Here is a 25,674-nt window from a genome sequence, read left to right as displayed (position 1 = left end):
TGCTATATTTTGTTATGAATAATCCTTTAACTCTCAGTGGAATTAGTATGTGCAGTACATCTGAAGATTTAGCATTAAAGGCTTTAATGACGGGTATTTAGGATTATGTTAATATATTGTTAATTATCATACTTTGGAAATCTCTGGATTTGTGCAAATACTCTGTCTTTGGGTGCATTTGAGTACTGTGTGTAGACTGGCACACTATCAGTGTATTTATAGCTCCTTGACATTATTTAAACAAAAATGCAATTCTAACATGCATGTTAAGTCATTTACAGAGACAACTGAAAGGGATTTGTTTAGTTCACCTAGGTAAAATATAGATTTTTTTTTTTACTGGACAACATAAGCCTTCACGCTAAAAGGTTTTAGTCATAGGTTGTGATTGAGTTCCATCTAAAGCTGGCCTTCATTATAAGATCTGCTCATTTGTCAAGGTCATCAAATGAGCGGTTCTTTCACTGAAATGCTTACCGTGAGGTGGGCAGTATTGGGCTGATCTCATTGTTTGGACCTTGAGACAACAATTGGGTCATCTTTGCTGCAATGCCAGTCATCGATTGAGAACCACAACAGTGGACAGATGCGGTACTCGTTCTGACAAGAAAATCAAACCTGCTCGATTAACATCTGCCCAATTTTCAGACAGATATTGGTAGGGTAGGCCCATTCGAGGGCAGATAAGCTGTAGAATTGGTGTAACGGGGCTGAATCTGCAGCTTAAAGGAGAAACAAACCCTTAATAAAAAAACCCTTACCCTACATAGACCCCCTTCCTCCTCCTCCCCAGCCTAGCTGCCCCTGGGGGCAAATGCCACTAATTCTTTACTTACACCTCCGTGCAGATTCTGTCCAGCAGAGTTCATGGCAGCCATCTTCTTCTCTTTGATAATCTTCGGAATGAGACCGGCGAAGTGGCGCATGCGCAGTTGGAGCAGTTCTCTGTTTCGCGACAACTGTGCATGTGCCGAAGCTCACAAAAATTGCTTATGCACCGGTCTCATTCCGAAGATTACCGAATCGGCTGAAGATGTCGCCTTTTTTTTGGCAAGATTTTCAGAAATCAATTCAAAATATGTACTTTACAGCATTTTACCTCAAATGTAATCTTGGATCAAACACGTTAAACATCAATTCTGAATTTCCAAAGAAGTTTACCCCTACAGGCTGATTTATTTTTGGAAACAAGACTTTCTGAAGAAAGTTATTTATTGAAAATGAATAATCTTTCCATTCCAATCTTGACATCTTTATTCTAGTTAGCATCTTTTACAAAATGTTTTATAATATACTCTTAACACCCACATAATATGATTAGAGAAATTAATTCCACAGCCATTCTGAAATCACCAATGACAGCTTTTATGAGTTGGGATGGAGGGGGGAACATAAATGTGCTTGTACATATATTGATATATGGGACACAATGAGTTCCATATAATATCTCTTTACTCCAGTTCTTTTTATTGCTTTCTAATGAAACTGATGCGAGTTCTAGAGTAGCTCTACTATATGCACCGTGCCCTCTAGAAAGCCACTTTGCTTAAAGGAATTGTTCAGTATAAAAACTAGATAAATAGGCTCTGCAAAATAAAAAATGTTTCTAATATAGTTAGTTAGCCAATGTAATGTATAAAGGCTGGAGTGACTGGATGTCTAACATAATAGCCAGAACACTACTTCCTGCTTTTCAGCTCTCTTGGTTTACACTGACTGGTAACACTGATTACCAGGCAATAACCAATCTGAGATTTAGGGGGAGGGGGCACATAGGTCATATCTGGTGCTTTTGAATTTGAGCTGAATGCTGAGGATCAATTACAAACTCACTGAACAGTTATGTCCCATGTGGCCCCCCGTTCAAGTCGCTGACTAACTCAGAGTTAGAGAGCTGAAAAGCAGGAAGTTGGATTCTGGCTGTTTTATTAGACATCTGTTCACTCCAGCCTTTATATATTACATTTTTGGCTAACTAACTACATTAAAAACATTTTTTATTTTGCACAGCCTATCTATTTACACAGTTTTTATTTTCACACTGAACTGTTCCTTTAAAGGAGATGTAAACCCTAGAAATAAATTAATATCGTTGAGTAGTGTGTGTGTGGGCCGTCCTAGGTTGGGGCTGGCTTCCTCATAAGATTGTCGGTTTGGGTTGAGGTCTTCCTTCTATTCTCCCTTCTCCATTCGCCTGCAACCTTATTAAGCTAGACTCACGCCTGCTTGGCCCAGCCCCTTCCATGACCTCATTGCAGGTTGAGCGGACGTGGGTCTATAAATTTGGAGCTGCTCTTGGTTAAGGTCGGGTGTGAGTGGGGGAAGGGGTGGGTTAGGGTTGGGTGCTGGTTACTAGTCATTTTGGCAACCTGCACATCAGTAGATCAGAGTGCTCTTCTGAGCAATTTACATTTAATTTTATTTTAATGTTTAATTTTTATGATATTGGTTGTTTTTACATTTCTTGTGATGTTGCTCTGCTTAGAAGTGACCAGAGCCATGTCCAGCAACTGTTTCCTTCGCCCTTACTTCATTTTATGAATAGAGAAACAGCACAAATCTTTTCTTTTCTCACTAATTTAATATTCTGCCGACTGTGTCAGGGCAGGAAAAATAAACAACAGGTGTGCTGCTGCCATTACATTAGCAGTGTAAAAACTGCTAATATCTTGAGAACTAGGAAAAAAGTCAATCACAGTGTTTAGAGTTTTTACACAAACTTGTTTCAAGGCTTCACATTTCCTTCTATACAGCTCTTTATTTATGGCCATGGCTATGGGTCATTAAAGGATGTTGGAATAAAGAAGGTAATGGAATGTGGTCCCCAAATCATCTACATGTGAGCAGTTATGGATTTTAAGGTGATTTCTTTTAGTGTGCGAAATTAGAGATTTAACAGACACGACATTGTCATATTGTAGCACATCTGTTGTGTGCCCTGTTTGATGGAATAGTCACTGCATTTATTGCATATCACGGATTCTTTTTGAGGTCATTGCTCTGTGCATGCATTGCCTTAGGGTATACGCAGGAAAAGAATCTCTCTTTGTGCTTAGACAAAAGCAACAATTGTGAGGAGCTCTGTCATGCTCAGACCGTTGTTTTGGAGATAAAAACGTTAATGGGGGGGAAAAGCCAAAATAGAAAAGTCTTGTATGAGCTTTAATGTTAGAAGCAAGCATAGTGCTGGGCCCAAAGAGCTTTCTATATAAGCAGGTCTTATGCATTTGCACAGGTAATTCCCTTGCACCAGCATAAATACATACAAGGCTTATGTATGACCCTTTTGGCTGAAACTGTATTTATAAATTGGATTCACACTGTTAGCTGATTTTATCTTTATTGTGTGGCTTAGCTGTTATATGTCATCATTCTTATGGGGGTGCATAAGCAAGGAGAAGTAATCCAGCTAGGAGAGATTTATAGGAGATATTTAATTCCTGGTCTTCATATAGCGCCAACACATTTCGGCAGCTCTTTATAGACATGCATAATTTACATCAGTCCCTACCCCAGTGGAGCGTACAATCTACGGTCTCTATCACATTCACACACAGGTTCCAATTAACCTACTTGTATGTTTTTGGAAAGTGTCAGACACACAGGGTGAACATACCTTGCAGACAGTGCCCTAGTTAGTGCCCTAGTTAGACTAGTGAACTCAGGACCCCTAGTGTTGGAGCAGTGCTAACATTGCGCCCCATGCTGCTCATTTATGACAAATACCAGCTCAAGTATGACAATTTAAGGGACATGACACACGGCTACAAAATGCCAGAAAATACTTTGCCATAGACAATATTGAGAATAGTCTGTATTAAAACACTCAAATCTCATTATCACTCAAATTTGCATGCAGAGATGATTCTCAGTATTACCCACAGCAGAACACTTTCAGGCATTTTGTAGTTACGACAAATGTGCTGTTGCCCTTGGAGGTGCTCTAACACTGCATCAGTGAAACATGTTTGTATATGGCTTGTACCAACAGATGCCCCATATGTAATCGTTTTTATAATGTTGTTTTATAGTTTGTATTGCATCAGAAGTGTTTTGAATAGTGATGGGCGAATTTATTCGCCAGGTGCGAATTTCGCGGCAACAATTCTGACGCCGGCGACAAGGAAACGGACGCCCATTGACTTTAATGCGCGTGAAATAACGCTAACATCTGAATTGTCAAGTTTGACTCCCATGAATTGACGCTGGCGTCAAAATTTGCATTTCGGGAATTTTTCGCCCATTTCGCAAATTTCTCGGTGAAGCGAAATGGGACAAATTCGCCCGTCACTAGTTTTGACGGATTCTTACATTATTAACTTCAAGTAATAAAAGTAATTCTCATCTAAGATTAGCTGAATGACCCTTCAACTCAATTTGGAATATTCCTTTTGTCTCACCTCTCACATTGCCCACCATGCACCCAATGACAAGTTGTATGAGCACCTCGAGCAATTTGGATGGATCATTAATTTTCAGAATAGTCTATTGAAACAAAACCTGAGCTGACATACACTCAGTGTCGGACTGGGACACCGGGAACCACCCAAAAACTGTAGACCAGGGGCCCACTCTCAGTACTATTTTTCTTCCTCTCTTCACTCAACCTCTATTCTCCTCGTCTCTTTTCTTAACATACTATACTCTATTTAGCCTCTTTGTTCTCATAGAAATAGGGAATGGCCATGAAATAGGCCAAATATTTAGCAGCATGAGGCCCCACTGACACCTGGGCCCACTGGGAGTTTTCCTGGTATCCTGGTGGGCCAGTCTGACACTGCATACACTGCCTGACCAAATAGTGGATTATATGGCTGGTTTAGAGGTAACAAAGGAGAACATCAACGTGGGTAAGGTATTGCTTGGTGGTGGCGGGCTCTCACTGTCATCCTGGCCACAATTCTTTAAAAAAAAAATCCTTCCTCTTATCTGTTTTGGGAGCATTGTTGTGCCAACATATCTAGTATCACCATTAGGGCCTCCCGCACATTGGTTTTGCATGCAACTGCAGTCATGCTCAAAGGGTCTTGAGAACTCCACTGATATTGCAAATCCAAACTATGACTGGCCAATTTCCCACTAGCACTATCATACCCGAGTTGCATCTCTGGTACAAGTTGAAGCTCACCCAATGATTCACTGCAATATCAGTGCCCCTGAGATCCCTTTCATCTAGTTTTATATGCAAGTAGTTCCTCTTACTGCAATCTCTGATAAAATGCACACGTTGGGAGAGAGCCAAAACATGACTGCAATTTTTTTGAGTATGTCATTTAAAACAAGACTGTGTGTATACACGTTACATTAATAATAATACAAGGCATGCAGTGGTCATATTACTGACATGTTAAGTACAAAATGAAGCAAGCATGTCTAAATGTTGGACTTGCTTTGGTCTGTGATCACGCCACACTGGGAGAGGTTTTCCATGTTGGCAGAAAGACAGGGAGGGCAGTGTTTATGCACTTGCCAGTTATAGTAAGTGTTGAAACCCCTAATGCGCTAAGCACATAAGCACATTTTTGGCAGCCTGACAGCAAGCAGGATTGTGATTAGGGAAGTGTGAGCGTACACACATATATAAACTCATGTATATATAAACTTATGGAATCTTTGCACCAAAGTCTATAGTTGTCTACATATTACTGTAGGTTTCCTGGGTCTGAGGCTCTGCTTTCTGCTGGAGGCCCAATAACCAGATGTGGCTCAGAGGGGATTTAGACAGGCTGCTTGAAGCTATTCTAAAGTTCTTATTATATGACATCATTTTATTTTTTTAACAAATAGGATCTCATCCACCAGCTGGGACGACTAAAATGTTGTGCTGTGTTCGGGAAAATGCAAACGGAATAATGTGTAATAATGTTTATTGTTGCACTGTGCAGACTTGTCTTGTGTGAATGGGTTGACAGATTATTGAGTTTCTTAACAATGACCAATCAGTTTTGATGAAATAAGATATTCTGCAGTTTCTGGGAAGTGTTCATATAAAGCTGATCCATTATAAATATCAATGTAATATGTTCAGCCCTGAGGCAGAATAAGCTTAGACACTAGCATAACCAACCAAAGTGATACGGCAAGTGTTATCCAACCTCCTAGTAGTAAGATGCCCTTCAATTTAATCTCTTAGAGGGGCTCTACAGCACAGTGTATATAAAGAAAATATTTATACTAAGAGGCAACACGACCACTAAAAGAGGTACCATTAGGGATGAATCAGCCCAAGCAGACAGTATGATGCTACCTTATCCATATATATTTAGATGGTTTTCATCTACAAAGCTCCTGAGCATTACTTTGTCATTCAGGACTATGGCTCAAATGGCAACAAAACTCCAGAAAATATCATGTGCATTTTTTTAGTTGTAATATTGGTGTGTAGGCAGACATCTCAGGTAATTTTGCCTGGTCATGTGCTTTCAGAAAGAGCCAGCTCTTTAGGATGGAACTGCTTTCTGGCAGGCTGTTGTTTCTCCTACTCAATGTAACTAAATGTTTTGCATCGGGACCTGGATTTTACTATTGAGTGTTGTTCTTAGATCTACCAGGGAGCTGTTATCTTGTGTTAGGGAGCTGCCATCTGGTTACCTTCCCATTGTTCTGTTGTTAGGTGGTGATATCAACTTGCAGTACAGCAGTAAAGAGTGACTGAAGTTTATCAGAGCACAAGTCACATGACTGGGGGCAGCTGGGAAACTGACAATATGTCTAGCCCAGTGTCAGATTTCAAAATAAAATATAAAAATCTGTTTGCTTTTTTGAGAAATGGATTTCTGTGCAAAATTCTGCTGGAGCAGCACTATTAACTGATGTTTTTCAAAATTCCACGCATTCTATTATAAGCCTTATGTCTCCTAGTCTGATAAACATTTGGACATCCTGCACTTTGCTTTCCTTTCCTACTGTCATAAGATTATCTTATTGCTACTGTGACTCAGCTTTTACTGTGGGCTTCCCCTGGGGTTTCTGCACAAGAATAAGGTTTCTTTGTGACTGAAGCTGCAGGTAAGCTCCCCTAACCCAAGAATCCTTTTCTTCATGCAGGAGACACAATGAAGTCACGCACATCAAAATCCAGAACACTGGGGATTATTATGACCTCTATGGAGGAGAGACATTTGCTACACTGGCGGAACTGGTGCAGTATTACACAGAGCAGCAAGGGCTTTTGAGTGAGAAGAATGGAGATGTCATAGCGCTCAAGTACCCTCTGAACTCCCAGGATCCCACATCAGAGAGGTGAGTGCACAGAGAATAACACTCTTTCTCAGGACATGTCATATGAACTTGTATATCAAAAATCTAATTTGTGAGGTTTTAGTTTTTTCTACAAATAAACTCACATTTTAAAAAAAACTCAAATGTTTGTTTATTAAATAAAAAATCTGAATACAAAAACCTTGATTGAATATAATCAAGAAAAAAACGTGACCATTTTGAATTTGTCAGTTTATAAGCTGAGAAAAACTCCCATGAGCTTCTGCATAAACTTCTCATAAACTTTAAGATGGTGAAGTTTTACATTCGGGATTTTCAAATGTTTTACGTTTGATAAAAAAATAAATAAAAATAATTCATGTTTTTTAATATATAATTTGAATTTGTGAGTTTTTGTGCAGAAAAATTCAAATAGTGCCAAAAATTCAAATCTGAATGTCTATAAATCATCCCCATAATGTACAGGTATAGGATCTATTATCTGGAATGCTTAGGACCTGGGGTTATCTGGATAAAGGATCTTTCTGTAATTTGGATCACTATACCGTAAGTCTTCTAGAAATCATTTAAACATTAACGGGGGATTCACCTTTAAGTTAACTTTTAGTATGTTATACAATGGCCAATTCTAAGCAATTTTAATTAGTCTTCATTTTTTTTATAGTTTTTAATCATTTGCCTTTTTCTTCTCACTCTTTCCCGATTTCAAATGGGAGTCCGTGACTCCATCTAAAAACAAATGCTCTATAAATGTACAAGTTGATTGCTATTGCTACTTGTTTAGATCTATTGCTACTCTATTCAGATCCTCTCCTATTCATATTCCAGTCTCTTATTCCAATCAATGCATAGATGCTAGGGGGGAATTAGGACCATAAGAACCAGACTGCTGAAATTGCAAACTGGAGAGCTGTTTGCAAAAAAAAAGCATGAATCTTAAAGGAACAGGTCAGTGTAAAAATAAAAACTAGGTAGTTTTCCAAAATTGTAATGTATAAAGGCTGGAGTGACCGGATGTCTAACATAACATAATAGCCAGAACACTACTTCCTGCTTTTCAGCTCTCTAACTCTGAGTTAGTCAGCGATTTGAAGGGGGGCCACATGGGACATAACTGGTCAGTGAGTTTGTAATTGATCCTCAGCATTCAGCTCAGATTCAAAAGCAACAGATATGACCCATGTGCCCCCCCCTCAAGTCTCTGAATCAGTGGAAACCAAGAAAGCTGAAAAGCAGGAAGTAGTGTTCTAACTATAATGTTAGACATCCAGTCATTCCAGCTTTTATATATTATATTTTTTGCTAACTAACTATATTAGAAACATTTTTTATTTTGCACAGCCTATCGATTTATCTAGATTTTTATTTTTACACTGAACAATTCCTTTAATAACTCAAAAATCACAAATAACAAAAAATGAAATCCAATTACAAGTTGTCTCGGAATATCACTCTCTACATCATACTAAAAGTTAACGGATGATGTGAAAAAACACTTTAATTAAACCCAGTAGGATTACCACTATAATAAGTAAGGTCTAATCTGTTTACACAAGATTATTTACCTATTTACTGAAATTGCACCTTAGTCAGGACCTCCAAGGTCTATTGGACTGGCAGCCTCTGGGTCTGCTGTTTCTCTTTCTATACCCACAGAGCTTCTGTTATATATCCCAAGGGCTCTATGACCTGGTTGTATGTAATATGGCCATTAATGTTGGATCAGCCCAAAGAAATGTGGAGAAGTTAATTTTTGGTCATCGGGCTGTCCAGTGACTCCCTTGAGATGCCTCTGTGTGACACGTTCAGTGGGATCAGGGTCGGATTGGGAGTGTTCGGGGCCCACCGGGGCTACTGGCCCTGGGCACCCCCTGCTGCTCTGGCCCTCCGGTTCCCCTGTATGTGTGTTAAGGATGCACTGAATCCACTATTTTGGATTCAGCCAAACCCCTGAATCCTTTGCAAAAGATTCGGCTGAATACCGAACCGAAACCTAATTTGCATATGCAAATTAGAGGTGTGAAGGGGAAAAACATTTTTTACTTCCTTGTTTTGTGACAAAAAGGCACGCAGTTTCCCTCCCCCTAATTTACATATGCAAATTAGGATTTGCATTCGGTTCGGCCAGGTAGAAGGATTCGGCCGAATCCAAATCCTGCTGAAAAAGTCAGAATCCTGGATTCGGTGCATCCCTAATGCATGTCAGTGCGCAGGACAACGCTAATGGGAAGCGCAACGCTAGTGTGCATGCACGCGGCGCACCGCTAGTGAAATTTGATTTTTCCGCGACCCTCGACAAAGAAGGGTCCGACACTGAGTGGGATCCTGAAACCCCCAACCTGTTATTATAATAACATGCTCACCATTTGATAAAGAGTCGTTGGGTGGCAGATATGATGCTTAACAAACCACTGTAATTTATCCTTGATTGTTAATAGTTTTATGGAAATATAATTTTTTTCTGTTGTGGGGTTTAGTGATGAGCAAATCTGACACCTTTCACTTTTCTGGAAATTCGCTAAACACATTGAAGTCTATGGCCCTTTTTTCCTGATGGTTTTTTCCAAGGTGAAAACTGTGAACAATTTTACCCATCACTAGTGGGATTTAATTACCCAAAGTGATTCCTATGAGATGACCAAATAGGTCTGCAGAAAGGATGCCTGTATCAAATGAGCTTTAAGCTGGCCATAGATTTAGCCTTGTACCCGATGAATGAATGGACTGCACAATCTTCCAACCTGCCACTAACCATTCAGATTAAATAAAGTAGTAAAAGAACAAATCAGACCATGTTCTGCCCATGACAGCAATTGTACGAAAGTTTTATGTCCGACAAATAGTAGTGACAGTCACCCATTGAGATCATCAGATGCAGAGAAATTATTGTTAGCCGACACAAATCTTTTAACTGATTGACTAAACGACCAATCGCCATGGTACAATAAATGTCGGGGCAATCCACACACACACTTTGATTCATGTGACTATGGTCAGCTCTACTCACCCATAGTTTTTGGCCCTTCATAAAATTGTGGCCTAGGGATTTATCATACCTCCCAACTGTCCCTTTTTCGGAGGACAGTCCCTCTTTTGACAGCTCAACCCGCAGTCCCTCATTTGTACTGGAAAGTCCCTCTTTTCTATGCACTGAACAGCCAGAAAAAGAAACAAAGTTTCTCACTTAATTGGCTTTTAGCAGAGAGCCCACAACAGCTAACAGGTGCAAATAAGATACTTTGTAACAATTTTGAGACACAAAAACACAGTTTAGATTGCTGCGCTACGTGCAGGAAAAAAAATTTTGTCCCTCTTTTTACTTCCAAAATGTTGGGAGGTATGGATTTATTCAGCTGTGGGTTAAAATAAATTTGAACTTAGCAGGTGGAAATTGTTGCAATTTTTTAACAATAGCAGAATTACATGATTATGGACATTCTACTAGAGGAAATTCTTAGCCTTGTGCGTATAGTCTGTGGTGCAGATTATTTTATTGTAATGATCGTTCCCTCCCTTGACATACGCTTGATACATCACAGGAAAGTACAAAGACAGTCCACATCATTATTTTGTCTGGGAACGTTCATAGGTCATTTAGAAATCTAAGGCAATCAGGAAGGGAAAAGCCAAACTTTCCTATTTTCTGGTGACATCTAGTGGTCAAAGACCAAATTGCAGATCTTTATCTTTCCGGGGATACGTAATTATGTATCATCCATATTAGGTTCAGGAGCAATAAGGGGGGAATGAAGCTAATTTGTTCCATATTAAATAAAAAAATGCACATGATTCATGCCTTTTTTTGATGTTATTTGTGATAATGATAGACTCAATAAATTTGCAATTGATTTTCTCCCCTTCTGTCCCTTGTTTAGCAAACAGAACATTCTTTTATTATATATAACTTTTTATATACATACCACTGGTTTTTGCTGCCATGCATTTTATGTAGAAATCTTTAATATACCTCTGCTGTAGTTCTTTCTATTTCTATTTAACTGGTCCCTATTTATAAGCAAAGGGGTTACATACAGCATTTGCAACATCTTTGCAGTTTTGCTTTTATACAAGGGAGCTGATGGACTTCTTGCTCCAGCTTTGGCATTCTGTTAACAATAGCAACATATATTTATAATACACATACAGGTGTGATTTGAGTCATATCTGTGTCAAGGTTTCAACACCCTTAAATATATGTACTCAGTTGTGCTTAGTATAGCACAGGTGCACCTGAATGAGGAAGTTTTGCACAGTAATGACTAAATATATAGTTTGCTAATATACTATATTAATATGTGCTTCCCTGATACAGAAAATAGAACAGTCTGTATGCTAGCATATAGAAACACTACAATCGTTTATATAATAAACAGGACCAGTAACATCAAAAATTTTTGTAAAAAAATTTGTTAGTATACAACGAAAAATAAACACCTAGACAAATGAAACTTTTAAAATGCAAAGCCTTTATTAAGAAATAACTTACCGAAACTTCACTTCCTGTCCTCTTCAAAATAGGCGATACGGCGACCATCCATCCTGCAGTGCTCGATTTCTCCCCCTGGCTATTCTACTGACAGCTGTGAAGGAGGCTGAGGCTCCGCTCTCGTGTTGGCTGGTGGAGCAGGGTTTGTAGTGGGGTTCATGGGCAAAGTTTTCCTGATGTGCCCCGAGCCTGCCAGTGCCTGAGTGCACCTCACCTTCACGCTGCCTCCCACTCTGCTCTGCTGCTGCTAACGCTGTCACGCTGATGATGCGGGCCCTACATCTGCTCCCCACTCAGTGAGCTCAACTAAAGTATATTAGCACCTTGGATAGGGAAAACTAAATGTTTACTTGCAGCACTGAGTTAATCATTTGACTCGGGGAATGTCGGGGGCAATGGGCTGTTAGAGCAATTACAGTGAATCGCTGTTGGGTTCTGTTGTTTTGCGCTGATCTACTGTGCTGGCTGTTACGTGTTACTGAAATCTCTGCAAGGAGTAGACAGAATGAGGTTCCCTCACTTATACCCCCTAGCAGCAGGGCTGAACAATATAAAAAAAGGACTAGGGGAGGTGAATCGCTGTTGGGTTCTGTTGTTTCTGATGTACTGCGCTGGCTGTTATGCGTGGCAAAGTTTTCCCGATGTGCCCCAAGCCTCTGCTGCTAACGCTGTCACGCTGATGATGCGGGCCCTACATCTGCTCCTCACTCAGTGAGCTCAACTAAAGTATATTAGCGCCTTGATCCTTGCAGATATTTCAGGTAAGAGAAGCAGACCGGGAGGTGTAGGCGCTTACTCTGCCTTGGGCGAATCATTCGTGGTTTTCCATCGACCTGCCAATCGAGATGATCTGCATACATTGCACCACGCATAACAGCCAGCGCAGTTGAGCTCACTGAGTGAGGAGCAGATGTAGGGCCCGCATCATCAGCGTGACAGCGTTAGCAGCAGCAGAGCAGAGTGGGAGGCAGCGTGAAGGTGAGGTGCACTCAGGCACTGGCAGGCTCGGGGCACATCAGGAAAACTTTGCCCATGAACCCCACTACAAACCCTGCTCTACCAGCCAACACGAGAGCGGAGCCTCAGCCTCCTTCACAGCTGTCAGTAGAATAGCCAGGGGGAGAAATCGAGCACTGCAGGATGGATGGTCGCCGTATCTCCTGTTTTGAAGAGGACAGGAAGTGAAGTTTCGGTAAGTTATTTCTTAATAAAGGCTTTGCATTTTAAAAGTTTTATTTGTCTAGGTGTTTATTTTTCGTTGTATACTAACGAATTTTTTTACAAAAATTTTTGATGTTACTGGTCCTTTAATAGCCATTGGGGCAGCCATTCAAGCACAGGATACACAGTAGATAACAGATAAGTTCTGAAGAATCCCATTGTATAATATAGAGCTTATCTGCTGTGTATCCTGTGCCTTTTCTCCTTTTTCAGCTTTGAATGGCTGCCCCCATGGCTACACTGCAGCTTGTTTATATAAACTATAGTAGAGTTTCTGAAGCAAACACACAACTTTTACCAGTGCAGGGCAACACTACATTATATTGTCAGTCCTTTAAAACACTTATATTTTTTGGTTTTAAGTTCCAGACCAGCACTTATCCTCCATTTTCACTGTGCCTTTCTATGTTACCGGTTTTCAGGCGTTCAGGTACCAGACTTCTAACTCTGTACAAGGGGAGTGAATAATTTAGAGCACCGACTAGCTTGGGTCCTGGGAAATTACATTTAGTCTGAGATTTACAAACTTTAAATATTAAATGTAAAACAGATTATGACTATGTGAACTGGCATTAAACACTGACCAAGCATTGGGCTGGCTGCAGTTTGTTTCCATGTTGCTGTGCAACAGCTCAGGAGCGAGTATGCCGGTATGCCAATCCTCTGCCAGTCTCTGTCTCTGCACCCAGCTTATCATGTTACACTGCTCTGAGAGCATGGCCCATGCTTGTCACTGCCAGCCTTGTGTATATGCAGGAAATTCCAGTGATATAAGAGGCCCCTGTTCAAAGACTGTGTACAGCAGGGACCCCCAGACTGTGTACAGTACAGTAATACGCAGAATTCTTCCCTCTGATTAGATTTGTGATACCTAAAGCTGGAAAGGCTGCTCTAGATTTTAAATTCTTTTGGTGGCTAAAAGCTGTAACAGGCATTACTCCTTTAAAACAGATGAGCAGCAATAAGGTTACTTCCACTATCTTTTTTTACTTTTCTTCTGTTTGGCCAGAGAGAGGTAAGCTGACACATGGTAACATAGGAAAATCTGTTCCTTTCCTGGAGCAGCCTTTTCTGTATTTGGACGTACAGTACATTGGAAAAGGTTTAGTTAGTTCATTTAAAGGAATGACACAACTGGGAACCAAGCTGCCACTGCACCTACAAATACTATGTACTATACATTAGGAACAAGGGTAGATTGGTAACTATCAATCGAATTCTATCTCAAATCTATCTATCTGTCTATCTATCTATCTGTCTATCTGTCTATCATCTGCCTGTCTGTCTGTCTGTCTATCAGTCTGTCTCTCTATCTGTCTCTCTATCTGTCTCTCTGTCTGTCTGTCTGTCTATCAGTCTGTCTATCTGTCTCTCTATCTGTCTCTCTATCTGTCTCTCTATCTGTCTCTCTGTCTGTCTCTCTGTCTGTCTCTCTGTCTGTCTCTCTGTCTGTCTCTCTGTCTGTCTATCTATCTATCTATCTATCTATCTATCTATCTATCTATCTATCTATCTATCTATCTATCTATCTATCTATCTATCTATCTATCTATCTATCTATCTATCTATCTATCATCTCTCTCCTCTTCTCTCTTCTCTCTTCTCTCTCTCGTGTCTTAGATACAGGTATGGCACCTGTTATCCAGAATGCTTGGGACATATAAGACACCCTTACATAATTTAGATCACCATACTTTGTCTACTAAAAAAATCACTGATACGTTAATTAAATCCAATGTGATTGTTTTGCCACCAATAAGGATTCATTATATATTAGTTGGGATCAAGTACAAGGTACTGTTTTTTTTTTTCTTAAAGAGAAAAAGGAAATACGTTATAAAATTTTGAATTATTTGATTAAAATGGAGTCTATGGGAGAGCTTTTCTGGATGACAGATCCCAGGTTAAACAGAAATACACAGCCTGAAAACCATGTAATGTGTAGTTCATTAATATTATACTAAAATGCAGCTATAGCTTTTAAGCTTTCTGCATAATAAAATAGGCACGAAGAGTGGGCCTTGCCTAAAACTCTAATTACTGCTTTAACACCAAGAAAGATAAGAAAAAGAATTTATAATAGTGATGTGTTTTAATTTTTTTGAGTGTTTTTGTCTCCTACGCTTTTATTGACTTTTTTTTTTTTGAGTGAGTCTGAGCTTGCATCAAATCGGAAGGAAATATACAGTACATGAAGGAAATGAAAGGAAATTGTTTTCCAAAACTTCTTTTATGTAACCATGCACAGTGTTTTCAGGAAAAGCAAGAATCTTTATTTTTGTAATTCTATCTGTTTACAAGCTAGACTGAGAAATACCAGGTAACTATCAAAGTTAGATTTGGCACAGGAACCACTGAATCACCTTCTTTTTACTTGAATTGCAGTTGCCTCAAATTGTGGTTTCACTTACAGTTTCTGCCATTATCTGTCATAAATAAGGCAGCTGGCATTTCCATGTGAGCTGCATGTGAACCCAGGGGTCCAGGTGACAGTTTATTTAGATGAATGGAGGGGAGATTCAGAGTGGTTTGTCTGCAAATTACTTGGATTCACCCTGTATGTCGTCGCCCTAAGGTTTGTGGGCTTTTATTCTAAAAGGCATGCTGTGACACTGCTACGGCTAATGGAACCCAGGGGTTTTGTTATGCTTTACCTGATTGCTCTGCTTATGGAACATACAGGTGTTAACTGCTGGACATCTGGAATTTAAAGGGCAATGTTTTCACTGTTCACTGAGATGTCAAAGGTTAGTGGTACATTGAACGCTACAATGTGGATAATTGTGAAAACATGACCTCATGTATTATTGCATGGATATTATCACCCAGATCCCTTTGCTGTTTTTTTTCCTTATTCGGTTTTTGTGCACACAGACATATTAAATAATGCTTTTCTAGGGCAAAGGAATTTCGTTTTTACATTCTTATATTTTTTATAAAGTCCTATGGTTTGATGCTGTGCCTTAGTTATTCCCTCATAGTTAAATCTGTTGAAGGCTTTTACAGCCAATAGTGCTATAAATACGAACAAGCCTTTCAGAAAATGTAGGACTGTTCTTTCCAGGAACCTTAAGAGGGTCCTTATCTGGAATGCCAGTTATAAAGTATAAATAAAGCAGTGCATGCACAAAGGGTATATTAAATAACTGGGCACAGCGTTGTATAGAAAGCGATGGATTAATGTTGGGCAAGTTTCTCAATCGGGAGAAAAAAGAAAACACAAAAAGTACCTTGTAGCCCAATAATAAACATTCAACCTCATATAACCTGTATTTAAAGGTAGACTATCGCGAAAATGAAAACTGCATATAAGCTCTCTCATACTGAAGAAGGAAACTTTCTAAATACAATCAATTAAAATTTCTGCATTGTTTCTGAAATAATCAAGTTTATCTTCACTATTCCTCTCTCAGCATCTGTTTCTCTTCATTCTGTCTTCATGCAGCAGTTGGGTGTCAGATGAATGATCCAATATATCCTATACAGTAACTAGAGGGGGGCGGGCCCTGGCGTGGGTGGCGCAGCCGGGCCCCCGCCCCCTCCGTATGCCCGTAATCGCCCGGAAATCGGTGCGTGCTAGCTGCCGGGGGCCCTGAGGGGGTGCGGGCCCTGGCCCAATCACTCTCCCTGCTCCCCCGGTAGTTACGCCACTGATCCTATATATCCAATATATTCCTAGCAGATGAATTAGAGCTCACTCAAATAACTGATTCGAGTACAAACAAAATCTAACAAAATAACTGCCTTTTGCACATATTCCTGGAATAGTGAAGATAAACTTGATTATTTCAGAAATGGTATAGAATTTTTAATTGATTGTATTTAGAAAGTTTCTTATTTCAGTATGAAGCTAATATTACATTTTCATTTGTGCGATAGTTCCCCTTGAATTCGGTTTTGGGATCTAGAGAAGAAGCAAGTTCAGCAGGAATACCTCTATAGTACAAGGCAGTGGCACAGAATTAATAATGACAGAGCCAGCCATCTTGTTACTAAGTCATTTCAGAAGTCCCCTTAAATTTATCCCCTGTATCTCAACAAAGCAGTTTATACTGTGCTGTGTACGGACTGTTTGATAAAGTAAGATTAATTTGGCTCTCTTACGGGAAACTGCAAACCTGTCCCTTTCAGCTAGAGGAAAATATACTGATTCTGTCTGATAATCCAAGTTAAAGCTGTTTGTGTGCCAGAGGCAGCAGCCGGGAATCTGAGTGGGCTCACAAAATGTGTGTAGTGCTCTAGCCGGGTGGTTAAGACCACATTGTGTACATGATTATGTGTTGCAATAAACTCTACTGAGAAAACACAGTGGTCTGCATGTATGTTTATATATTGACAGTACAGTTAATAGTGGCAGCATTTAGACATTGTGGGATTTGCAGCCCTGGTGTCCTTAGCAAGGCAAGGCATTCATCTGTTTACATTATTACATTCAATCAAAGCAGCTTCAACCATACAATATTAAGAGCCATGCACGCTTGGGCAGCTGCACAGGAGGGAGAACTTTATTGATTATACAAGCCACAGAAGAGGAATAGCTTTATCCTATGCACAGAGCCTTTTAGAAGTCTAGCCGCGGATGCTGGGAGTTGAAGTGCTTTGTAGTTGGAGGGCTGCAAGCTTGACATCCCTTTGTTAGACTTTTGTCACTACTTGCTTCAACAATCACCTTGCTGGAAATATGGAACAGTTATAAATATTGCATCACTGCAGCTTTTATTATAGCTTCAACACAGCAAAGTCCTTGACAGATATAGTTATGTATTCACTGCTGCTCTACTTTACAGAAGGTATAATAACATGTTTATATATATATATATATATATATATATATATATATTTATATAATATGTATATACTATTTTGTACCCTAAAATTGTGTCTAAAAGGTTTCCTTCCATTCTGTCTGTTGAAAGGGACACAAGGTGACGGGTCTTGGTGAATTTGCCATTCGCGCATTGAGTAATACACCACTGGCGGTGATGAGATGTGTATTGATTATGAATGCAATAATGGACAATTCTAAGCTCAGAAAAAATCCTCTGTGACATTTACAAAGCACAGGGTTGTCTGCATAAAATGATGCAGAAAGTCATTTAAATACAGATGACTAGAGAGATTTATAAACTAGTCCATGTCTAACTGCACATCTCATTGGGTCTCAGTGTGGCAGAACCAGAAGATGCTTTTTGTTGTACGTGTAATAGGAAATAAGCTTTCTAACATAAGTAGAAAGGTAGCGCAGCTAAAAAAACAAATGTGCTCCCACAACCATCTATGGGCCAAAAACATTCTTCTCCCAGTTATATTGTTGTAAGTAAAGTATGGGCAGGCCTAGTTAAAACACAAATTTAGTGAAGAGTAGTAACCAACTACTAAAGAAATCTGTGTGTGTCAAAAAAAATCACATTTGCCTTGAGAGAGCAAACATTGCGAAATACACGATGGTGGATTTCTGCTAAATATTTGGTTTTAAAATTGTTGTAGCTTAAAGCGGTTTTAGTTATTTAAAGTGGAATCTGGTGCATCTGGAATCTCTGTCGCTCAGTCCAGTTTACTCCTCTCCTTCTTATTGCAATCCCACACTGGGACTCCAAGGATTTGTGGGTTTTTTTTAAGTTAGTTCTCTCACAGCATAGGGCTAGTAAACAATCCAAGACCACAGTCCTGGTTACCCTGCCTTCTCCAACTTTGTGGTGTCACAGGGATAGAAAAATTATAGGCAGAAGTGATTGGGACAACTCCACCTCTCTTTATTTAATTTTCTTACTATTGTTCTATGGATTGAGCTGATTGGGAGACAATTTATCCTATATAATTATCTATGGTCACTAATTACTTTTACTATTTACAAACTACAATCAATTTGGAGAATTAATTTCTTTTGTAATTATTGGCACTGCACTTTATTAACATACAATTGATTACCATGAAGCTATTGTATTAATTGAAATCAATATACACAAGCACTTTATATATTTGCTAATTAATTGGGAGAATCAATTAACCTTATTTATTGGCACTGCACCCAATAAAAATAAATCAAATAATTATTAAAAAGTCATCGGATTAATTGAAAGTAATTTACATTAGCACTTTACATAGCTACCAATTAATTTGTTTATAGAATTATTCGAAGGCTCCAATTAAATGAGTTATAATTAGAAATTTAATGAATTGACACACTAGCACAGGCACTTTAACAGGAATTTTGGTATTAATTGAAGGTTATATCATAGCTGGTGATTTATTGATTTTTTAACTCCTGTGGTTGTTGATTTTGGAATTATAAAGAGAATTGATTTTGGGAGAACATCCTTAGCACTTGATAGAAGAGGGGTTCTTTTCTCTCACTGAAGTCATTTATTAAGCTATACTGATCAAATCAGACCTCGGTTCTAATCGAGTGGATAAATTGGAAGTTGATAATCAAGAGTATCATCTATTACCTTAAATATAAAAAAACATATTTGCAAATGTTAATGCTCAATTATAATCCTATTTTATGAACTTTAAAAAATATGCACAAAAACAAAATAGTGGCATCAAAAGTGTGGACACTTCCAACTGCCTAGTGATGAGCACTGTTCTGCAAGGTCCCTGACCCTAATTACCATTAGGCCTTAATAATTGAAGTTATCAACTGTTGACAGCTGCAGATCTTCATACAATCTCTGACATCCCAAATGTTGAGCTTTTACTCAAAAATGAGCGTCTTCTCTAAGCCGAGTGAGGATCTGAGTGAGGATGCTAATGAATGCCTGCAAAGCAGGAGAAGGTTATAAAAGTTTACAAAATGCTTCCAGCTCGCAAATTTTCACTGTTCATAATGTCATCAAGAAATGGAAGTCAAAGGAAGATCTTGAAGACCTGGAAAACTTGCATAGAGAACTGCTTGTATGCTGGCTAGAAAGGCAAAAGCCAAGCTACATATGACTGCCATGGTTTGGTTGACACAGGAGTGGTGGTACACTGTTCCATGCAATATTAGCAAATGTTGGATGCCAATGTCAGACAGGCAGGGGATCCGGCTCCTGCAACGAGACAATGATCCTAGACATACCTCAAAAGTCACCTGGTCCACAGGGTCTACATCCTACATCGAGTTGTTAGGAACCCCACCTCCCCAGCCGCTCTTCTACCTACTGGGTTCGAGAGGGTGGGGAGCAGGAGATGCCTGTAGCTGTTTCTGTGCTTGCTGAGCCACTCTGAAGTTTTTTTGCAGGGGGAGGGACCCCAGCAAGTTGTAGTTACGCCACTGCCTGAAAATGTTTCTGGAGTTCCAGTGTGAGACAGCCGGAGGGCCAAAAAGTTGCCATCTCTAATGTACACTCTTGCAATTATTGTTACTGATATAGGAGCACATAACATCTCTGTGTAATTACAGGAGGACAACCTGTGTTGGCTTGTTTTTTAGGTACCAGTAAGATCACCCAACAATAAGTGTCTTGGAGCCTCAATTTAATGGCTCTCACTGGATAACTTCCAATAATGATCTCTTTTGGGAGAGACTATACTGCCCTAAATAAAGAATTATTCTCCATGTATGGTTATAAAACAGAGTATAAATGTACAGTATATATGAAGTGCACTTTAAGTAGGGAATCAAATTTTATCCTTTCTACCTGTTGTTTTAGATGGTATCATGGGCATCTGTCTGGAAAAGAAGCAGAGAAGCTTCTACTGGAAAAGGGAAAGCCCGGTAGTTTCCTTGTGAGAGAGAGTCAGAGCAAACTCGGGGACTTTGTGCTCTCCGTCCTAACAAGTGAAGAGAAGCTGGAGAATGGAGAGAGGAAATCCCGTGTCACACATGTAATGATCCGATTCCAGGTAAATCATTGGTATATTGTTATAGAGCTGAATTGGACACTTTCACATTTGCTTTAGCCAACTTATTGTCATCTATCTTTCAGCCAGATGGAAAATATGACGTAGGCGGAGGGGAACGCTTTGATACAGACCTTCTGGAGCATTACAAGAAAAATCCAATGGTAGAAAAGTCTGGAGCTGTTGTGCACCTTAAACAGGTAACTTGTTGGTGTTGTACACATGCAAATACATGTGCATGTAAATATATCAGTATATACACTTGATGAGCTGTGTGCACTGTGAGAACTTGGCCAGTGGACAGGTGACATGTTTCACATAATAACAGTAAAGGCCCCCATACACGGGCTGATAAAAGCTGCCGACAGACTGAGACGGCAACTTATTGGCCCGTGTGTGGGGCCATCCGACGGGCTTTTCCGATCCAAACTAGGGGATCTCTCCCCGATTTGCCCACATTGAAGTGGGCGATATCGGGCTGATCCGATCCGATTGACAAATTCCTTAAAAGTCTTGACAAATGGCATGTTCCATTTTTCCTTTTGTTTTAGTGCAGTGACAATCTAATGGGGAAATTTGCACCTGGGCAGCAACGCATGGCAACCGATTGCATTTTTGCTTACCTTTAGTGCTGCTGACAGAACCGAACTAATTACTGCTTAGTTGCTGCCCTGGTGCAAATCCAACCAATTGTACTAAATGTAAATATTTCACGTCACCACTCATAGGACTTTTTATAGCAGTGTTACTAATCCAGCTCCAGTCTGTTACCCAGGCATGTGCCTGTCTGTCTCATCATGCACAGAATGCTGGGAAACAGCCCTTTCCTGCTTTTCGGAATGGAAGCAAGTTGGGATTAACAAGGTGCTGACTGCCTGTTAAGTGACTTTACACAAGTACATAGCAGCAATGTCTATCATAATACAGGGATGCAATTTCCATTTTGAGGGCAAAATGCAACACATGATGTCATATGTTTCATTGTATCAGGTCTGGAATGATATCTAAGCTAAAACGGGCTTCTGTTTTTGGCAGAACTCTGATATAAAAGGAGATGTGGCCACATTATGAATGAATTACCCTGGCCTAGTGAAGCGCAGAATTTCGTATTTTTCACCTTTATCTATTTACCAAATATTCCATGTTAATTTTAGGTTGCTAAATGCTGCGGATACTTCAAAATTGCTTCCGTCACTGTGCAGGTAGCATTCATATCTAGGCAAACTGCAGAGCTGCTGTGATCTGTGCCTATAGGAGTGTTGTGCCTTTGCTGGTGCATCCAGTGCAGAGTGCAGAGAACAGAGCTCTATGTGCAGGGCCAGTGTTAGACACAGGATCCAGAATGTACTTGGGGTACAAGTGCTGTGAATGAGACACAGGTAAGAGGTGTTTAGGGACTTCTTGCCTGTTTTTTTGCACTTTGCTCCTTGCCTTGCTTAAATAAATAAACCCATATATTTTCATGGTAGTTCCTGTTTATGCATGTTTGCCAAAGACATTTTCATGTAAAATCAGCAATTGCATTGGATTTGTTTATTTTCCTTTAATGGAAACTCACAGGGATATCATTTGTGATTTACTGCAGCCATTCAATGCTACTCGGATCAATGCAGCCAATATTGAAACCCGCGTACGGGAGCTAAACAAAACTGCGGACAACACAGAGAAGGCCAAGCAGGGATTCTGGGAGGAGTTTGAGGTGGGTCCATGGTTTGCAGGATGTTCCAATATTTAATTGCACTAAGACAAAGAGTTTTCTTGGCAATCATACTGAAAGCAAGGAGTGAATTGTGATTTTGCGGGTTATAGCTTTCCTTGTGGCAGGGCTCAATTACCAAGAGGAAAAATGTTCTAGCAATGAAAACACAATAAATACACCATGAAGTGTACCTGCTGCATAATAGAGAATGAGTCCATCTTGCTATAAAGCGTGAAATTGAAGGTGCAAGATACGTTCCATGGGTGGCAGGGAACAGAGATTAATGACCGAGGGCTTTTCACAGCTTTTAAATGTGAAAGTTCCACAAGCTCCTCTTGTCCTGCTGCGCTTGCAGTTTGCCATTCTGTGTGTATTGGTGTTCATCACCACTAATTACTTTGCTATCGCACCTCAATCTGTTCTCCCTGCTAATCTCTCACGGCCTCTTCTGCTTTCCTCTGCAGATGCTGCAGCAGCAGGAGTGCAAACTGCTTTATCCCAGAAAGGAGGGACAGCGACCTGAGAACAAAAGCAAAAATAGATACAAGAACATCCTCCCCTGTAAGTGCTGCAATATCTGCACCTGACAAACAAGGGTTCTTTTGTAAAAAAAAAATGCAAGTGATGGCATAATTAAGTATGTCACAGCAGGGAGTCTGCATATGCAGAATGCATATCGCTGATTTTTTTGTTATCATAATTGTTGTGAGTTATAAAGAGGAAACCCCAGCTCCAGGATAAAGGTTTAATAGAAGTACTAGTTTTCTCTCTCTTGCATTTTTACAGTTGACACCACGAGAGTGACTTTGCGAGACACTGATGAGAGCATAGCAGGATCAGACTACATCAATGCCAATTATATCAAGGTAAACACGACAAAGCTCTTAGTCACAGGCGTCCTATGAATGGTGATGTCTGTGGGGCTACGGTGCTTGAATGATCGATGGGCTCCCGCCTTCCGTAGAACAAGAACATGTGCTTGAATGTTGCAAAGCATGACCTGCCCTTCATCTCTGCACCACCTGTGTGAGAAGGGTACATTACCTATGGTGGGCAATGTTGTTATTTATAGGACTAATACGAGTGCAAGTTATATTTGGCAACTGTATATTCTGTGTAGGGTTGCCACCTGGCTTGTATTTTAAAATAATGTTTGCTACCAATGTTATTAATAGGAAAAAGCTGCAAGAATATAGGAAGGCAGGTATTTTTTTCCAGAAAAGGTGGTAACCCTAATTCTGTGTAGCATATTGGCAACAGACCCTCTCTATAAGTAGTGCTTGCACCATTTAAAATAAATTGCATGATGCCGGAGACAACATATGCACATATTTCTATTTAGACTTGTCAGACCTCTGCTAATGGAATTTTTCATGCGAACAAACATATCACTGAACTTTTCAAATAAATGCACACAGGCACACTCACACATTTATATACAGGATAAAATAAAAATATATACGAATACAAAAAATATTGTAGAAGTGATACCTATATTGGCTAACAATAAAAATACATTGCAAGCTTTCGGAGCACCAAGGTCCCATCGTCAGGCAAAAGAAATCCCAGCCTCTAATTTTTCTTTTTTGCTGCAGAATAACCTAGATGATGTGCGGGGGTGGCAACATTGCAAAGTATATATTGCTACGCAGGGCTGCCTGCAGAACACTGTGTGCGACTTCTGGGCCATGGTTTACCAAGAAAACACTCATGTCATTGTTATGACTACCAAGGAGGTGGAGCGTTCCAGGGTAAGTTGCGTACCTCCTTTAATTAACACAAGCCTTCTTATGTTATAAATTGGAAGATTCCTAGCTGACAAATGAGTTCTACCAAAACAGACAAATGGAGACTTTGTTGTCAGCTTTTTGTGGTCAGCACTGTAATTCATTTGGGCTCTACCACTTTATCTTGGTGTCCCAGAACAATATAGTGGCACAGAGTACACATGGGTCAGTACTCTGGGCAGTGGCTGGTGTATATTTTGAGGAAGAGGAGAATTGATCTGGGATAGGAAGTAAGCTGAAAAGTAACATTTAGAATATTTACACATACACTTCTGAAACTAGTCCCATGCAAATATTTTCTCATATGGTGTGATTAGTCACTCTCTGTGGCATTACAGCACTGACTTCTCCTGTTCGAATCAAGTGGGTAGCGTTTTCTTAGTCGCTGTGGGAGGTTTGTGACTTGTGAAATCTACATCACTGTTATAAAATTTATTCTTGAGCCACTTTACTAGAATTACTAGAACATTGATAGGAAATTGCCAAATTACTCTTCCCATTGTACTTGCCAGATTACATTACTGTGTTTTACCTAAATTATACTAACTGTTGGCATAAGACACACAGTAAGAGGGGGTTAGAAACAGGGGCAAAAGATGGGCCAGATGCAGAAAGTTATTGAGACATTATTATCCCACTAAGTTAAGGGCTTCTGTTATATTCCCTAAAAATAAGCATCTTTGTAATATATGTTAAAAATATTTTTTTTTCTTACCATTGTAAAGATACAGACTCCTTTTCCCCTCTCATACCTCAGTGATACTTATCCATTTATCCAGTACTTCTTATTGGTTTCAGCTGTATTGAGAAGCCATTCTGGCCTGACACCGCACTTATGGTGCTTGAGGCTCTATCAGGAACTGGAGCCTTTTGTGGAAATTCATAAAAGGGTAAATTTTTGCCTCAGAAGGCTCCGCTATACTTTGCGCAACTTCTACGCACAACTTCTTAAGACGAGGTCAATTTGAATAGGGCAGGTACATATAGGTCATAAAGAAGTCTTTGTTAGAAATGGTGAAATTGCTGTAAGTGGACACTTGTTATTAAAAATGTCCAAGGAAGCAAAATAAAGAAAAAAGAGGTCCTCTAATGCCCGAGACATGAGCCCATCCTTCAAATGGTTAAAAAATTTAAAATATAATGAACAGTTACAACTTTTAACCTGGCGAAGCACACTCTGGTGAAAGGGGTAACATATTAATTGAGTAATCCTTCTGCCTGGCCAAACCGAATCCCAATTTGCATATGCAAATTAGGAACGGGATGTGACTTTTTGTCACAAAACAACAATGAAAAAAAAAAATTTCCCTTCCCACCCCTATGCAAATTTGGATTTGGTTCGGTATTCAGCCAAATCTTTCGCAAAGGATTCGGGGGTTCAGCCAAATCCAAAATAGTGAATTCGGTGCATACCTAATTTTTATAGAATGCCT

At 39.7% G+C, this 25,674-nt stretch overlaps 1 protein-coding gene across 1 annotated transcript in view; it reads left to right on the top strand.

The window, feature by feature from the left end:
- Window positions 1–25,674, top strand: part of ptpn11b.S (protein tyrosine phosphatase, non-receptor type 11, b S homeolog) — a gene marked incomplete at its 5' end in the record, with an annotated part of 42,455 nt that overhangs the window by 11,704 nt on the left and 5,077 nt on the right. The window contains 7 exons of the mRNA XM_018227153.2: window positions 7,048–7,242; window positions 20,566–20,758; window positions 20,842–20,955; window positions 22,341–22,454; window positions 22,919–23,015; window positions 23,241–23,320; window positions 24,050–24,205. Of these exons, the coding sequence (XP_018082642.2) occupies window positions 7,048–7,242; window positions 20,566–20,758; window positions 20,842–20,955; window positions 22,341–22,454; window positions 22,919–23,015; window positions 23,241–23,320; window positions 24,050–24,205 (949 nt within the window). The remainder of the gene's footprint in view (window positions 1–7,047; window positions 7,243–20,565; window positions 20,759–20,841; window positions 20,956–22,340; window positions 22,455–22,918; window positions 23,016–23,240; window positions 23,321–24,049; window positions 24,206–25,674) is intronic.

This window comes from Xenopus laevis, chromosome 7S (genome assembly GCF_017654675.1).
Source record: "Xenopus laevis strain J_2021 chromosome 7S, Xenopus_laevis_v10.1, whole genome shotgun sequence".
Lineage (NCBI taxonomy): Eukaryota > Metazoa > Chordata > Amphibia > Anura > Pipidae > Xenopus > Xenopus laevis.
Note: the sequence above shows the minus strand (reverse complement) of the source record. Positions and strands in the feature narration are given on the sequence as shown.